The following is a 19,023-nucleotide window of genomic DNA, read 5'->3' as shown; positions in this document are numbered from 1 at the left end:
TATATAATGATAAAAGGGACATTCCACCAAGAGGACATAACACATATGAATATATGTGCATCTAACACAGGAGCACAAAAGTATATAAAGCTACTATTAACAGACCTAAAGGGAGAAATTGACAGCAACAGAATAATATAAGGGACCTCGATAATCCACTTACATCAATGTATCGATAGATAATCCAGACAGAAAGTCAACAAGGAAATAGTGGCCTTAAATGTAACACTAGACCAGATGGACTTAATAGATATATATAGAACATTCCATCCAAAAACATCAGAATACACACTCTTCTTAAGTGCACATAGAATGTTCTCAAAGATAGACCATATGTTGGGAAACAAAGCAAGCCTCAACCAATTTAAGAAGATTGAAATCATATCAAGCATCTTTTCCAAGCACAATGATATGAAACTAGAAATCAACTACAAGAAAAAAGCTGAGAAAGTCACAAATATGTGGAGACTAAGCAACACGCTACTGAACAACTATTGGATCAATGAAGAAAAATTTAAAAATACCTGAAGACAAATGAAAATGAAAACACAACATACCAAAATTTATGAGATGCAGCAAAAGCAGTACTGAGAGGGAAGTATATAGCAATACAGACCTACCTCAAGAAACAAGAAAAATCTCAAATAAACAATCTTATACTGGACCTAAAAGAACTGGAAAAAGAAGAACAAACAAAGCCAAAGTCAGTAGAATGAAGGAAATGATAAAAATCCAAGCAGAAATAAAAGAAATAGAGGCTAAAAAACATAAATAAGTAAAAATAAAAAGAATCAATGAAACTAAAAGCTGATACTTTGAGAACATAAACAAAATTAACTAACCCTTAGCCAGACTCACTAAGAAAAAAAGAAGAGAAGTCTCAAATAAATAAAATCAGAAGTGAAAGAAGGGAAATTACAATGGACATCGCAGAAATACAAAGTATTATAAGATAATACTGTGAAAAACTATATGCCAACAAATTGGATGACCTAGAAGAAACAGATAAGTTCTTAGAATCATAGAACCTCCCACAACTGAATCAAGAAGAAATAGAGATTCTGGATAGTTCAATCACAAGTAAAGATGATTGGAACAGTGATCAAAAATCTCACAAAAAACAAAAGTCCAGGACCAGATGGATTCTCTGGTGAATTCTACCAAACATTCAAAGAAGATTTAATACCTATCCTTCTCAAACTCTGCCAAAAAATTGAAGAGGATGGAACACTTCTTAACTCGTTTTACAAGGCCAACATTACCCTGATAGCAAAACCAGACAAGGACAACACAAAAAAGGAAAATTACAGGCCAATGTCATTGATGAATATATATGCAAAAATCTTCGAAAAATATTAGCAAATCGAATACAACAATACCTTAAAAGGACCATACACCATGATCAAGTGGGTTTTATTTGAGGAATGCTTCAACATCCACAAATCAATCAATGTGATACACCACATTATCAAAATGAAGAATAAAAATCACATGATCATCTCAATAGATGCAGAGAAAACATTTGACAAGATCCAATGTCCATTTATGATAAAAACTCTCAATAAAATGGGTATAAAATGAAAGTACCTCAATGTAATAAAGGGCATGTATGACAAACCCACAGCCGACATCATACTCAATGGTGAAAAACTGAAGCTATTCCTCTAAGAACAGGACAAGACAAGGATGCCCACTTTCACCACTCTTACTCAACATAGTATTGAAAGTTTTAGCCATAGCAATTAAGCAAGAAAAAGAAATAAAAGGGATCTAAGTTGGAAAGGAAGAAGTAAAACTCACTAACTGCAGATGACATGATTTTATACACAGAAATCCCTAAAGAATCCACCAAAAAACAATTATAAATAATCAATAAATACAGTACAGTTGTAAGGTACAAAATCAACATACAAAAATCAGTTGCATTTTATACACTAATAATGACCTAGCAGAAAGGGAAATCAAGAATATGATCCCATTTGCAATTGCAATAAAAAGAATGAAATACCTAGGAATAAATTTAACCAAGAAGGTGAAAGACCTATACAATGAAAACTATAAGACATTATTGAAAGAAATCAAAGAAAACATAAAGAAATGGAAAGATACGCCATGCTCATGGATTGGAAGAATAAACATAGTTAAAATGTCTATATTACATAAAGCAATCTACAGATTCAATGCAATCCCAATCACAGTCCCAGTGACATTCTTCACAGAAATAGAACAAAGAATCCTAAAATTTTTGTGTAACAACAAAAGACCCTGAATGGCCAAAGCATTCCTGAGAGAAAAAAACAGCTGGAGGGATCACACTCCCTGAACTCAACATATACTACAAAGCTAAAGTAATCAAAACAGCATGGTACTGCAGAAAAAAAGGACACACAGATCAATGGAACAGAATCGAAATCTCAGAAATAAAACCACACATCTATGGATAGCTAATCTTTGACAAAGGAGCCAAGAACATACAATGGAGAAAAGGAAATCTCTTCAATAAATGGTGTTGGGAATACTGGACAGCCATGTGCAAAAGAATGAAAATAGACCATTATATTACACTATACACAAAAATTAGCTCAAAATGGATTAAAGACTTGAATGTAAGACCTGAAGCCATAAAACTCCTAGAAGAAAATATAGGCAGTACACTCTTTGACTTCGGTCTTAGCAGTATCTTTTTGAATACCATGTCTACTCAGGCAAGAGAAACAAAAAATAAACAAATGGTACTACATCAGACTAAAATGTTTCTGCACAGCAAAGGAGATCATCAAAAAAAGAACACACCAACTAGGAGAAAATATTAGCAAATCTTATATCTGACAAGGGGTTAATTTCTAAAACACATAAAAAACTCATGCAACTCAACAACAGAAAAATGAACAACTCGATCAAAGAATAGGTAGAGGATATGAAGAGACGTTTTTCCAAAGAAGATATGCAGAGGGCCAACAGGCACATGAAAAGATGCTCAACATCACGAATTATTATGCAAATGCAAATCAAAACTACAATGAGATATCACCTCACATCTGTCAGAATGGTTATAATTAACAAGACAAGAAACAACAAGTGTTGGAGAGGTTGTGGAGAAAAGAGAACCCTCATATACTGCTTATTAAGGAACATAGCTGAGAAATGCTGGTAATAAACTTTGTTTTTGTTTTATCTTTTCTAAACATAAATTTTATTTTATTTTTTCCAGCGTTATTGAGATATAATTGACATACGACATTGTGTAAGTTTAAGGTGTACTACATGTTGATTCGATACATGTGTATATTGCAGAATGATTACCACCATAACTGACACCTCCATTACGGCACATAATTACCATTTATTTTTTGTGGTGAGAACATTTAAGATTTACTCTCCTAGCAATTTTCAAGTATATAATATAGTATTATTAACTATAATCACCATTCTGTGTATTAGATTACTAGAACTTATTCATCTTATAACTGGACATTTGTACCCTTTGACCAACATCTCCCCATTTCCTCCACCCCCTCAGCCCCTGGTAACCATCATTCTACTTTCTGTTTCTATGAGTTTAACTTTTTGTAGATTCCACATATAAATGATAACATACAGTATTTACCTTTCTCTGTCTGATTGATAAAATAATTTCCAAGACAAAACTTGAGGGAATGTGTCACCAGTAGAATTGCCTTACAAAAAATGTGAAAAGAAATTCTTCATTTATACTCAGTAGTAAAAAACTGAAAGCTTTTCTTCTCAGATCAGGAACAAGGCAAGGATGCCTACCCTTGCCATTTCTATTCAACATAGTACTGGGAGTCCTAGCCAGAGCAATTAGGTAAGAAAAAGAAATAAAAAGTATCCAAATTAAAAGGAAAAGTTATCTCCAAGGGCAGATGACATGATTTTATATGTAGAAAACCCTAAAATGCCACCAAAAAACTGTTAGAATTAATAAAAGAATTCAACATGTTACAGAATACAAGATCAACATACAAAAAGCAGTTACATTTCTATACACTAACAACAAATTATTTTAAAAAAGAAATTATGAAACCAATACCATTTACAATAGCATCAAAAAAATAGAACACTTAGGTATACAACTTAACCAAGGAGGTGAAAGATTTGTACACTGAACACTACAAAACAATGATGAAAGAAATTAAAGAAGACACAGATAAATGGAACGGTAGCCTGTATTCATGGATTGAGAGAATTAGTATTGTTAAAATGTTCATACTACCCAAAGAAATCTACAGATTCAATAAAATCCCTATGAAAATCCTAATGTCATTTTTTACAGAAATAGAAAAAACAATCCTAAAACATTTTTTTTAATTTAAAACAAAGATAAAAAAATATTAAAAAGAATGAAAGATCCTAAAATTCGTATGGAAACACAAAATTCCCTGAGCAGCCAAAACAATTTTGAGCAAGAAGAACAAAACTGGAGGCATCACATTTCACAATTTTAAAAACTATTACAAAGCTACAGTAATTTCAAAAGTAAAGTACTGACATAAAACCAGACGTAGATTAATGGAAAAGAATAGAGAGCCCAGAAATAAACCCACGCACATAGAGTCAATTGATAGTCGACAAGAGTGCCAAGAATACACAATGGAGAAAGGACAGTCTTTTCAACAGTGTTAGGAAAACTGGATAGCCACATGCAAACGAGTACATATATAGAGAAAAATCTATATATTCAAAAATTAAAAAAATTCAAAATGGGTTAAAGATTTAAACATGAGACCTGACACTATAAAATTCCTAGAAGAAAACATGGAAGAAGAGCTTCATGACATTGGTCTTGGCAATGATTTCTCACAGTAATAGAGAGTAGGATGGTGGTTACCTAGGGCTGAAGGATGGAGGAAATGGGGAGTGTTTGGTCAAAGGGGACAAGTTTCAGTACACAAGATAAATAAGTTCTGAAGTTCTACTATATACAAAATGCCTATAGCTAACAAGACTGTATTGTACACTTAAAACTTGCTAAGAGGATAGATCTTATGCTAAGTATTCTTACCAATAATAATAATAATAATAATAATAATGGAGGTGGGAGGAAACTTTGGTAGGTGATGAATATGCCTGTGGCCTTGATGGTGGTGATGGTTTCATAGGTGTATACTTGTCCCCAAACTTTTTGAGTCGTATACATTAAACATGTATAGCTTTTTGCACATCAGTCATATCATAAAAAAGTGGTGAAAAAAACAAAAACAGATTAGAGAAAATGTCTTTATTAAAGTAGTACAATTAACAATGAAAGATATTATATAATTACAGAATCATTAATATACAACTCCCATTGTATTAATGAATCTAGCCATTGAGCATCAATAGCTGTTATCATCTCAAAAAGAGAGACAACCAGACATTGTGGGCCTCCTGATAAAACACACACACACACACACACACACACACACACCCCACCAACTACAGTACAGCTAGCTAAAGGAATCAAACATGAGTCTGACCACGCCTCTAAATCCAGCTGCCAATTTGCTGAAAATACAGAGGACACAGGAACATGCTGAATTCTCCAAGAGTATGTAATCAGAAAAATATAAACTGTGGGAAACACTACAGGTTAAACATCTCAACTTCTTCAACACAAAAATTGTAAGAAAAGGATTTGGGAAGGACTTGTAGATTTAACGGGAATATCAAAAATTGTAATGAGAAAAAACTATAGTGTCTAGGGATGAAAACTCAGGTATTAAAACTATTTTTAATAAGTAAGGAAATGATTACCATAAAACAGAAGTTTTCTGAGGGGCAAAGAATAGAAGAAAATGCCTCTGTGTGTGTGTGTGTGTGTGTGTGTGTGTGTGTGTGTGTGTAAGAAAGAGAGAGGGAGAAAGAGAAAACCAGAAACTGAAGTGAGAGATTATGGCTTATGGGGCCTTGTGCAGATCTCAGAAACTTCCTCAGTAAAGTGAAGTTTTGAGCCTCAATACACTGGAAAGTTGGAACCAAGACCCAACTCCCCCTGTCCCGTTCTCATTCTCAATTGGTGATTTTTTTTTTTATTTCACCAAGAAAGTAAAAGCAACAAGAAATAACTTCCCCATCTCCCCACCACCATATATCTTCACTTAATTTCATCTTACTCTGCTCCTCTTCATTCTCTGATTTAAGGTTAACCCCTCTACTTATTCACAAGATTTCATCCCCACTCACTTTTTAAGGACTTCATCTCTGAAATTAAACATTCTTTCTTGTATCATGAATCCTTACCCCTAAATGGATCATTCATTTTAGAAAGAAATATTCTGTAACAGTTCTCATCAAAAACTCTTCCCCTTTTCAGCTACTGCCTCATTTATCTACTCTCTTTATAGAAGAAATCCTGATTTATCTTGATTCAATATCTCTACTTTTCTCTCCTGCATTCTTTTTTGCTATTATTCTCTGTTTTAATTTATTACAAAACACTTTAGACATTAAAATATATAAATAAGTAATGTAATATCATATTCTCTCTTTTCAAAGCCAGAAGCTTATTTTTTAATGAGGGATGTCCTTCAAGATACTATAACTGCAGAATGAAGTGCAATGATGATGAATACGCAGTTAGATACTGTGCTGACTGGAGCATCTGCTGCAGAGCGAAGAAGATTGAATTGAAGAAAAGATGGAAGTGGTGAAAAGTCTAACTCCATCTTCTTCGGACTCCAGGAAAAGAAACTAAAAATGTTTAAAACTCCATTGTCTGTTTAAGAATAATTAACATGATGAATAAAGGAAATTCATGATAATTATAGGTATAGATGGTCAGGTTAAAGTAAATATAAATTTTATAAAGATTTGCAGTCTATTTTCGTGTGTGCACTTTTACTTTAATTTCCTCAATTTGTATTCACAACCACATGGTTGTTTCATCTATAGTACTATATCCTAGCCCCATCGCTTATTAACTGTTTGAACTTGGGCAAGTTCTTTAGTCTCTCTGCCTCAATTTCCTTATCTATAAAATGAGATAACAATAGTACCTACGTCATGGAGTTATGAGGATTATATGAGTGAATATATGTAAATTTCTTAAATGCTCCTGAACCCAATGTAAGCTCCACATGTGTTAACTGTAATTTCATTGGATCAAAGAATGTGATCTGTCCTATAGCTTTTTGGAATTTATTGAATCATTTTTTGTGGTCTAAGATAACATTGATGTTTGTTAAAATTTCAAGCAACCTAAGTCCCCATCAAGGGACGAATGGATAAAGAAGCTGTGGTATATATACACAATGGAATACTACTCAGCCATAAGAAATGATGAAATCCAGCCATTTGTGACATCATGGATGGACATTGAGGGTATAATGCAAAGTGAAATAAGTCAGAGGGAGAAGGTCAAATACCGCATGATTTCCTTCATTAAGTAGTAGATAATAACAACAATAAACAAACACATAGGGACAGAGATTGGATTGGTGGTTACCAGAGGGGAAGGGGGGAGGGAGGAGGGTGAAAGGGATAATTCGGTACATGTGTGTGGTGATGGGTTGTAATTAGTATTTTGGTGGTGAACGTGATGTAATCTATGCAGAAATAGAAGTACAATGATGTACACCTGAAATTTTTACAATGTTATAAACCAATGTAAAAAAAAAAAAAAAAAGGAACTTTGTAGGAGGGAAAAGTCAGCACCAGTCATATCCTTTATAGGAAATATTAAATAGTACATAATTACGTCACTAACTTCTTCATTCTTTCATTGGACTATAATAGAAAAATCCTGATGTACTCAGAGCTAAAACAGTGACTTTCAGATTGGGTGGGGCATATAATTATCTCCAGGGAACGTGAAATTTTTATATCTAAAATACTTGATTATACACAATGTTTGAAGACTAGGCTCACATCTCATTTCTTTACAGAGTGGGGCTCATTCTCAAATAGGCAAAAAATAATATGTCTGACAATACCAAAAGTGGGAAAGGAAGTGCAGTTCTCTTAAATTATAGGAATGAAATAGGTAAATCACTTTGGAAAACAGTTTAGCAATAGTAAAGTTAAAGTTTCACATAACCTTAAAGAATCTTTCTAATAGCATCATTTGCAATAAAAGATACTTAAGAGGTATATTAAACAAATGCAATGTGTTAACATTGTTTGGATCCTGATGCAAACAAACTAACTGTAAAAAAGATATTTTTGAGATAACTGGAGAAATTCAAACATAAAATGGATGTTAGATGCTATTAAGGAATTATTATTATTTTTGTTAGATTTGATAATGATACTCATTTTTTAATTTCCACAGCAATTAGAAGTGACCATCAGGGGCTGGCCCCGTGGTTAAGTGTGTGCGCTCCACCACTGGCGGCCTGGGTTCGGATCTGGGTGCGCACCGCTTGTCCGGCCATGCTGAGGCGGCGTCCCACATACAGCAACTAAAAGGATGTGCAACTATGACATACGACTATCTACTGGGGCTTTGGGGAGAAAAAGAGAAAAAAAAAATGGAGGAGGATTGGCAATAGATGTTAGCTCAGGGCCGGTCTTCCTCAGCAAAAAGAGGAGGATTAGCATGGATGTTAGCTCAGGGCTGATCTTCCTCACACACACACAAAAAAGTGACCATCAAGTTCAAGGAGGTGATTCTCCCTTACCTCACAAACTACCCCATCTCTACCTCCTGGAAATAAAAAAAAAAAAACAGAACAGACACAATCTGTAAAGGTGCCTGAGGTCTTCCTTTCCAAGGTAAAGACAGCCTGTACACAGAGAACTAAAAGCAGCTGGACTTTCTGGCAGAAAAGAGGAGGAAATTTGGGAACCCAAATACTCTAGTAACTTGAAGGACCCACAAAGGGATCACTGGAGAAGTGCTGCAATATTGATGGAGTAACGTGATTTATGAAGGCTTGAGTTGTAGTGTTTCACTAGACTGGAGAGTCGGGAGCAGTCCTATGAGAATATGTTATTGGAGATGAAGAGGCAGAGTTGACAAGTCCTTCCTTGAGTCTGTGTCTCCGCAGAGTGGTTTGTTCTTAGTCACCTACTGGCTGATCTCACCAGAGAAATGGAGGTAGTTCCACAACCAACAGCTCGTTTATTGGATGTTAGAAAATGCGTGAAGCTAGGAATCCGAGGCTTGTATCTTGTCCTGACTCCGTCATTAGCAAGCTTGGTCAAGGCTCTTAATCTCTCTGGGTTTATTTCCTTATCAATAAAATGAGCAAGTCAGACTGCATACTCATCAAGGTTTCTTGCAGATTTCAAATTCCATGCACACATTAGAGAGAATCAGAATTCAAAATGATTTGTCTAAAATACCATGTTAAAAAGTCTAGGATAAATGCAATGGGAATGATGTACTATTTTGAGTTAAAAAATGACTTTTATAAATATAATAAGGAATGAACTTGGCTGCATTGTAATTTATGTAGAAATACTAAGGGGCTTTAGTTAACAATTTAAAAATGCTAATATAATCCAATTGAGCTATAGAGGGGATTTCAAAGTAGAAAAGCTCCAAATTCACAATTTAGAGTTGATACTTTTAAAGAAAGCATATCGCCAAAGCAAAAGCGTATTATTTTTTATAATTTTGGACCCAAACTAGTCATTTCATGTGAATCTCCTAATAAAGAACAAAGAAAATGAACAAAAAAAAAAATTTCATGTGGTTTTGAAAATAAGGTATATTTTCTGTTTATGAGATAGACAATGTTATATAAACACAATATATTTATGCAACTTTTTTTTTATTGAGGTCACATTGGTTTATAACGTTATATAAATTTCGTCATTATGTTTCCACTTCTATATAGACAGCATGGTATTCACCACTGAAATTCTAGTTGCCATCAGTCACTGTACACATGTGCCCCTTTACTCGTTTCACCCTCCCCCTGCACCCTTCCCCTCAAAAAACAGAAATTCCATATGATTCAGTTATGCAACATTGTTATATTTCAGTAATCTAGGACTGGAACACTGGTAGTGAGGACTAAGAAGAAAGAAGAGATTCAGGATGGATTTCAGAAGTAGCATCAACACAATCTAGTGGCCATATGATATAATGAGAAGATATGAAAGACGATACTGAGATTTCAAAGCTGGCAAAGAGATAGTTAGCAATACAGCTCACTAAACTAGAGAGGCCAGAAGAGAAAGTAGGTCGCGAGTGGAGGTAGAGTCAATAAAGAGATATTTTGGCATAATGGAGTTCAAGTCATGTAAAGGATATGACTATCAGTCCACTAGGCACTATTTGCAAAAGTATAACTTTATTTTTTTTATAAATGAACTTAATTCCTGTTAATGAAACTCATTCCATCTGGTCATAGAAAGTTAAATTTAGTCAATTCAGAGTTGCTCCTCTTTTCTTCAAGTTCCTTGTAAGTTCCAGAGTTGCTAAGCAGTGGCCAGGCATCTGGGAGAGCATTGATTATGTTAACATTACTAACACATCCTCATTCCTACTTGGTCTTCAGTCACTAGTCAATGTATAACTGCTGAGTTGCCTCTTAGCCTTAATAAAATTCTTAAAACTCTTTGGGTGACACTCATTTTTCAGTGCATGGGATAATTCTGCTGCTCAGGCATCATTCTAGGTTACCAGAAATTCAGGTGGGAATATCTCTGATCTCAGCCATACAGGGATTCTACTACTGCTCCCCTCCCCTGCTGCAGAACCTGTGAGAGGAAAGTGGAACCAATGCTGTGAGACTACCTCAGGTCTCTCTACTAAAGAAAACTATGCAATCAATGCTATGCTAAGGTCTTGCCACCTCTTGGAGCCCCACTCACATAAGGAAACACTAGTGTACTGTGCTCTCGGACTCTGCCCAGAGTTTCTGTCCTCCACTACCTGCTTCCATTTCCCACCCCTCCAATTATATGAATCCCAGGATTGGAGATAGAAACAGTGACTCACCACTATCTAAGCTGTTGTCCTTCCTTCACTCCTACATGCTCTCTCTGTCTCTACCTTATTCAAGACTTGGTTTAGGGAATGACTCATGCTCTTAATTCATCTGCGCTCTCCAAAATCTATCATAAATTTCAATCCAAGAGTTCCTTCCAGTGCCCAAGAGAAGATAGTCTTTTGAAATGCAGAAGCCTGTTCTTTGTTTCTCTCTTTCTGAGGGGAAAATGTACACATTGTTTAGAATATGGTAATGGTGAACTAAGGGTTCCAGACTTTTGAAAATAGAAAAAAGAAAAAGGCCAATGAAATATTTTTAAAATGTTCTTAAAGTCAATGAAGATCTAACAAATTAGTAAGGAACTTCCCAAACAAAATCCAAGAGTAAGGTAGGCAGCTTCTAAGATGGCTCCCAATGATCCCTGCCTCCTGGTATTCATGCTTTTATGTAATCCTTTCCTATTTAGTCACTCACTTCTAAGGATAGCGTGGAGCAAAAATGATGGAATGTCACTTCCAAGATTAGGTTACAAAAAGACTCTGACTTCCATCTTCCTCGTCCTTTCTTGCTCACTCTTTCTTTTGATATCACTGATAGAAGCCAGCCTCCATGTTGTATTCTGCCCTGTGGAAAGGCCAACATGGTAAAGAAGTGAAAGAGGCCTCCAGTCAACAGCCAGTGAGAAACAGAGGCCCTCAGTCCAACATCTCCAACAGTCCAACAAGGAGCTGAATCTTGTCTACAACCGTGTGAGTGAAGTTAGAAGCAATTCTTCCCCCAGTCAAGCCTGCAGATGAACGTAGTCTCTGCCTGCACCTTAATTGCAACCCTGTGAGAGACCTTGAGGCTGAGGCACCCATTTAAACCATGCCCAAAGTCCTGACCCACAGAAACTGAGATAATAAATGTTTGTCCTTTTGAGCAGCCAACTCTGGAGGTAACTTGTTACACAGCAATAGATAACTAATATGATAAGGAGATAATAAGAACTCATAAAGTTAAGCCCTGACATCAAGGTGATTTTACATAGGAGCATATGCTGATTTAAAAAAAGAGGCAACTGAAAGACTAAACCATGCTTTTAGAGTGAAAAATCAGAGTTCTGGGTGAGCCTACAGTAAAAGTCACCCATGTTTCAAGTCCTGAAGGAATGTATTGTAAGAGCAGAGGCAAAAGAAAAGTAACCACCTCTTACACAAAGTGCAACCTGACTTCACATCATTTGGGTGGCTAGAAATATATAAAGAGATTTCTTATAAAGAATTGACTCATGAGATTATGGGAGCTGAGAAGCCCCAAGACATGCAGTTGGCAAACGTGTAGTTACACTCTGAGTCCAAAGGCCTGAAAATCAGGAAAGCCAATGGTGCAAGTTTCAGTACAAAAGCCAGCAGACTGGAGACCCAAAAAGAGTGGGGTTTTAATTCAAGTCCGAAGGCCAGAAAAGACTGATATCCTTGCTCAAGGCAGGCAGTTAGGAGGAGTTCTCATTTACTCCCAGGAGGGTTAGCCCTTTTGTTCCATTCAGACCTTCAACTGATTAGATGAGGCCCATCCACGTTAGGGAAGGTAATCTGCTTTACTCAGTCTACTGATTGAAATATTAATCTCATCCAAAAGCACCTTCACAGACACACCCAGAATAATGTTTGACCAAATATCTATGCACCCTATGGCCCAGTCAAGTGAACACACAAAATTAACCATAATAAAGAATAAGAGTAAGATAAAGACATTTTCAACTAAGCAAAACTGAACTAATTAGCCCTTACAGGCATACATTACAAAACATTTTAGAATATGCTCCTGAAAGACAGAAAATCATCCCATATGAAAGAATAATGATTTAAGAAGTGATAAATGTGTGACTATATCTAAACAGAAGTGTACTATATAAAACAATGTCTTGTAGGATTTATAAAATAGATTTAAAATTCTACATATATTTCAGAAAGGAGTTTAAGTGATTACAAGTGTTCTAAGGCCCTTGTATTCCAAAAAGAGAGCAAAAGTTATCAGCTAACATTAAATTAGATAAGACCATGACATATGTTGTAATTTTTATGGGAACTATTAAAAAAAATAGAAAAAGAGCCAGTAACTTCCAAACTAGTAGAAGTAGAAAATTTAATGATAAAAGAACATAACCAATGTAAACATAGGTAGGATGCAAGATTAGAAAAATAAATAAGTAAATAAGATGGGTGAGACAAATAGAACAAAATAATTTGACAGCTTTTAATCCAACTATGTCAGTAATTACACTAAATATAATAAACTAAATGGTGAAATTGAAAGAAAAAGAATGTCAGTAAAAATTCAAACTATATGCACATTACAAAAGACATATAAAAATAAGAATACACAAATGTTGAAAATAAAAGAATGGAAAAGTATATCAGAACAATTACTCATCAAAAGAAATCTGGTATAGCTATATTAACAGCAAACAAAATAGATACTAAGACATTTAAGCTTTATTAAACATAAAGAAAGTCATTTCTTTGTGTGTGTGTGTGTGTGTGTGTGTGTGAGGAAGATTAGTCCTGAGCTAACATCTGCTACCAATCCTCTTTTTGCTGAAGAAGATTGGCCCTGAGCCAACATCTGCTCATCCTCCTCCATGGGACGCCTGCCACAGCATGGCTTGATAAGCAGTGTGTAGGTTGATGCCCGGGATACAAACCCACAAATCCCAGGCTGCTGAAGTGGAGTGCATGAACCCAACCACTATGCCACCAGGCCAGCCTCAAGAAAGTCATTTCTTACTTATAAAATATTCAAATATCATCCAGAAATTATAAAATTCTAAGGGCACATCTAATAACATGTATACAATTCAGTAAATGAATAAGATAAATCTCCAGTCACAGTAGATTTTATCATACATCTCTCAGTAAGGGAGAGAAAAGGCTGAAAAATAAGTCTGTCAGGATACAGAAATTTTTAACATGATTAGCAACCTTGACCTAATAGATGTCTGTAGAATATTGCATCCAACAAGTGTAAAATATATATTCTTTTCAAGAATCCATGGAATGTTTACCTAAAGTTATCACAAACCAGCCAAAAGGCAAGTCTCATATGTTAAAGAATAGATATCATCTCGATTTTATTCTCAGATGAAATTGTGTTGAAAATCAATAACAAAAATATAACGTAAAAAATAAATTCCTCATACGTATATATAGGTTGAATTGTGTCTCCCCCCAAAAGATGTTGAACTCTGTCTTAGTCCATTCAGGCTGCTATAACAAAAATATCATAAACAGTGTGGTTTATAGACAAGAGAGATTTATTTCTCATGGTTCTACAAGCTGGGGTGTCCAAGATCAAGGGGCTGGTAAATTCAGTGTTTGATGAAGGCCCGCTTCCTGGTTCATAGAGAGCCATCTTCTTGCTGTCTCCTCACATGGTTGGAAGGGGTGAGGGAGCTCTCTGGGGTCTCTTTATAAGGGCACTAATACCATTCATGGGGGCTCCACCCTCATAACCTAATTATCACCCAAAAGTCCCACTTCCAAATAAGATCACAATGGGAATTAGGTTTCAAAATGTGACTTTTAGAGGGACACATTCAGTCTAAATCAGTCTTCACCCCCAACAATTGTGAATGTGATCTTCTTTGGAAATTGGGGCTTTGCAGATGACCAAGTTAAGATGAGGTCATTAGGGTGAACCTTAATCCAATATGACTGGTGTCCCTATAAAAAAATGCAAGTTTGAGCACAAACATACTCACACAGGGAGAGTGCCAAGTTAAGACGAAGGCAGAGGTTGAAGTGAGGCATCTACAAGCCCAGCAATGCCAAAGATTACCGCAAACCACCGAAAGCTAGGAGACAAGCTTTTGTGTCTTTCAAAAGAAAACGAACCTGCCAAAACCTTGATCTCAGACTTCTAGCCTCTGAAACGCTGAGACGGTACATTTTCGTTGTTTAAGCCATCCAGTTTGTGGCACTTTATTATGGCAGCTCCAGGGAACTAATACACCATGCTTTTTGAAATTAAGAAATATGGACCTAAATAATTCTTGAGGCAAAGAAGAAATACTTGAAAATTGGACATATTTTGCACTGAATAAAAACAAAAATGTTATATTTCAAAAACTGTGGGATACAGCTAAAATACTATTCGGATAACAATTATAGCCTTAAATTAGAAGACTGAAATCAGAAAATAGATTTACTCCCTTAACCCCTCAAACAAATAGAATTTGAAGGAAGGAAAAAAATATATATTAATAAAATGGAAATTTTAAAATTTTTAATAAAATGACAGATCTGTAGAAAACACAACTTACTCAAACCAGCATAAGAAGAAATGGAAAACCTAAACAGTCTAAAAACTTTTAAAAATTGAATCTTTTAATTAAAAACATTCCCACAAGTAAATTCCAAGCCTAGATTAACTTCCTGGGAAGTGAGATATATAAAGAAGAAAAATGCCAATTGTATACAATTCTCCAAGAGAAAAGGAAAAGAGGGATGATGTGACTTATCATTCCTAAAGCTAGCATAAACTTGACACCAAAACCTAAAAGACAATATGAGAAACGTAATTTCAGGCCATTACACTTATAAATACACAGGCTAAAATTTTGAGGGTTTGGACCACACACGTAGCATCCTAACATTTAAGACCGCCATCCATGGGACCAGTTCCAAAACCACTTAGATCTGAGAGCCAATGGGCTTGACAATCGGGAGTCCTCCAGGACCACATTAAACCAAGAGGCACTTTGAAACAGAAGTGGAAGCACTTCCCACAGCCCTCCCCCAGGCTCAGTGCAGTGGGTGCAGGCAATAAGGCAAGGCTTGCAGTTTCTCCCTGGAAGGGTATCCACTGCATACGTTCCCAGCTGCTGCCGGAGGGTCAGGCTTCTAACAAGCCTGCATCTAGGAGCTGACTGGGTTTCTCCAGGAGCATGAAATCAGGGGCTTGTAGGCACTTCCCCACTTTCTCCCCCAAGCTTTGTTCCAGCTGTAAAACCAAGTCCTCAGCGTCTGTCTGGAAGGAGCTTGTCCATACATCTAGCACTCCGACATTTATGGCTGCCTCTGGAGGGACAGGCTCCCAAATCACCTAGCTCTGAGAGCCAACAGGGCTCAGCATTTGCCAGCTCCCGGGGAACCACATTAAACAAAGAGGTAGTTTTAAAGGGAAGTGCTCTCACTTCCTTTGGCTGTCTCCCTGGGCTCAGTGCAGAGGGAGCTGGCAAAAAAGCAAGGCTCCCAGTTTCTCCCTGGAAGGGGTGTGACTGCATAATTTCCTAGATGTTGCCCAAGGGTCATGCCTCTAATTAGGCTGCATCTGAGAGCTCACAAGGCACATAAGTAGCAGTCCTCTGGGAGCCTGAATGGCTATACGGGAACTATCTGGGCCTTCTCCCCCTGGTTTGTCTCAGCAATAAAACAAAGTCTCCAGCTTCTCCCTGAGATAAATTGTCCACAAATCTAGTGCCCCTAATTCTACGGCTGCCACACAAGGGACTGGCTCCTAAATAACCGAGCTCTGGGAACTGACAGAGCTCAGTATTCATGAATGCCCCAGGACCTCAGACAACAAAAGAAATGGTAGCAAGAACTCCCAGAGCTATCCACAGTGACTCAGCACAGAGCAAGTAGGCAAAAACACCCAGCTCCGGGTTTCTTGCTGATATGGGCTAAGATTGCATAGACAACATCCCAACCTTCCCAACTGCTGCCCAATTTTTGGTGCTTCCAATTAGCCTACAACAGGGAGCTGACAGGACAGACAATTGGCAGTCGTCCAGGAGACAGAACAAGCCTGTGGGCTTTTCTCTCTCCTTTGAGGCCTGAAGGAACATGGTACACCCTAAGCTTCTGGGGGCCACAAAGAACAGAGACAGCAGTTGAGACAAGGACAAAGGTTTTTGAGAGGCACCCAGAATCTCAGGCTGGGCTGATTGGCAATGTTCATCTCCTACGCGAGGCCCGTCTGTCGAGACTAGGAGAGGTGGTTGTTTTATCTAACGTGCAGAAACCAACACAGAAAGTTAAACAAAATGAAGAAACAGGGAACTGTCCAAACAAAAGAAAAAGATAAATCTACAGAAACTGAACCTAATCAAACAGAGAAAAATATAATCAATTCCACAAAAATCAATTCCAAGTGAATTACAGGATTAAATAAGAAACGTGAAATAATAAAAAGTAAATATGGGCAAATTTATAGGTTTTCAGATAAGACACAAAAACACTAACAAAAAGAAAAAGAATGATAAACTGTTCCACATTAACAGTAAGAAATTGCATTGATAAAAGAACACATTCTGCTAACAAATCACCTGTATCCAGAATATGCATGTATGATTATATGTATGTATGCATGTATATATAATCAATAAGCAAAAGATAACCCAACACAAAAGTTGAGCAAAAGAATAAAATAGGTACTTTATAAAAGAAGGTAACCAAATCATCAATAAATGTAAATAAAGGTATTCAATGTCATTTGTGTAATGAAGGAAATGCAAATTAAAATTTGTACACACTCATCAGACAGGCTAAAATTAAAACTTCTTACAATATCAAGTGTTTGAAAGGGTATGAAACAAGAGAAACCTGCATATTCTGTTGATAGGAGGGTTAAATTGGTACAATTACTCTGGCAAAAAAGTTTTGCATTCAGGCTGGCCCGGTTGCATAGTGGTTAAGTTTGCGTGCTCTGCTTCAGCTACCTGGGGTTTGCAGGTTTGGATCCCAGGCGCAGATCTATGCACCGCTTGTCAAGCCATGCTGTGGCAGGCGTCCCACATATATAGTAGTGGAAGATGGGCACGGATGTTAGCTCAGAGCCAATCTTCCTCACCAAAAAAAAAAGTTTGGCATTATCTAGAACAGTTTAAAATATGCACATACTCTATCACCTGGTATTTCCACTAGATGTGGACCCTACATAAGTGTGTGCTTGTGGTCACCTGAATGTATACACAAGAATTTTCATAGCAGAATTTTTCGTAATAGACCCAAACGGGAAACAACCTAAGTTCTGGTCCATAAGGAAGTAGATTGTACTATACTACAGGATAGCAACATGGATGAATCTCTAAAAGGAAAAAAGTTAGGCATACACAAAACAAACACACTTTGTGATTCCATTTATACAAACTTCAAAAACAAGTAGAACTAAACTATATTTTTAGAATGCACACTTAGCTAGAAAGGTATAAGAAAAGCAAGGAAATAATTATCATAGTACTGCTTTCCTGGTGAAAAGGGAAAACGGGGAGTTGTGATTGGGAAAGCAAGGCTCTAAGACAGGCTTCTGAGGTTCTGGCAACTCTCTATTTCCTGACCTGAGTGGTGTTTCCATGTGTGTTTACTTTTCAATAATTCATTTATTTGCATATTTAGATTTTATACACTTTTCTCTATGTGTGTTATAATTCACAGTAAAAATGAATAAATAAAATGAAAATATGATCCTATCCCAGATGCAATATAGGCTGTCTTAGGTCAAGTAGCCCCATAAGACAATGGCGGAGAGAATGCAAAAAAGGAACAGATAGAAGATAAACTACAAAAAGTGCTGTTAACAGAATCCTAACCTGAAGGGAGGAAGAGGAAGAAGCAGAATAAAATTCTGATGACTCGCTTATTCTGATGCAGAGACTATACACTGGCTCGAACTTTCTGTTGCCTAGAGTTTTCTATCTTCATATCAACTTCAGGATGATAGTAATTTCCAACCTGGGTAGGAATAAAAAGGCATGAAAAAGTGGCGCTTTAGCTATACCTACAATGATTTGTTTCTTTAAGGAAAAAGAAGAAATTTCCTAACTTTTTCTACTTTTTTATATATTTAAACAATTTTATAAAATAAAATTTAAAAATAGAAGTATACAAACACTATAAGAAAGTAAAGCAGAATGTTATATAATTCAGATTTCAGATTGAAGTGAGACATCTTAAATTAGAAAGAAAACCTGGAATTCTTAAAGGGCATTGCTGACAGACACGACTACATTAAAATTTAAAACTCTACGTGGCAAAAGTCACAAAAACAAAATAAGACTATAAAAGCATCCCAGTAGGAAAATGGGTAAGGGATATGAAGCACCAATTCAGCTATAAAAGAAATACAAATAGCCAATAAGCATTACAAAAAAGATCTG

General features: G+C 36.3%; 1 protein-coding gene across 1 annotated transcript; it reads left to right on the top strand.

Moving 5' to 3' along the window:
* Window positions 1–5,466: 5,466 nt before the first annotated feature.
* On the top strand, window positions 5,467–6,685 carry LOC147915776 (beta-defensin 131A-like). The gene is made up of 2 exons (XM_087437253.1): window positions 5,467–5,548; window positions 6,469–6,685. Exons 1-2 carry the CDS (start codon window positions 5,467–5,469, stop codon window positions 6,648–6,650), a joined length of 264 nt encoding a protein of 87 aa, XP_087293379.1. The 3' UTR covers window positions 6,651–6,685.
* The last annotated feature ends 12,338 nt before the right edge of the window (window positions 6,686–19,023 follow it).

This window comes from Ceratotherium simum, chromosome 12, assembly GCF_057802395.1.
Source record: "Ceratotherium simum simum isolate JZ-2026a chromosome 12, ASM5780239v1, whole genome shotgun sequence".
In the NCBI taxonomy this organism is placed as follows: domain Eukaryota; kingdom Metazoa; phylum Chordata; class Mammalia; order Perissodactyla; family Rhinocerotidae; genus Ceratotherium; species Ceratotherium simum.
The sequence above is the reverse complement of the archived record's forward strand: the minus strand, read 5'-3'. Positions and strand labels throughout refer to the sequence as shown.

Coding starts and splice junctions, on each gene's coding strand:
- LOC147915776 (XM_087437253.1), top strand. CDS start 5,467: ATGAGTCTGACCACGCCTCTAAATCCAGCTGCCAATTTGCTGAAAATA. Junction 5,549..6,468: donor ACATGCTGAATTCTCCAAGA/GTATGTAATCAG, acceptor TAAATAAGTAAT/GTAATATCATATTCTCTCTT.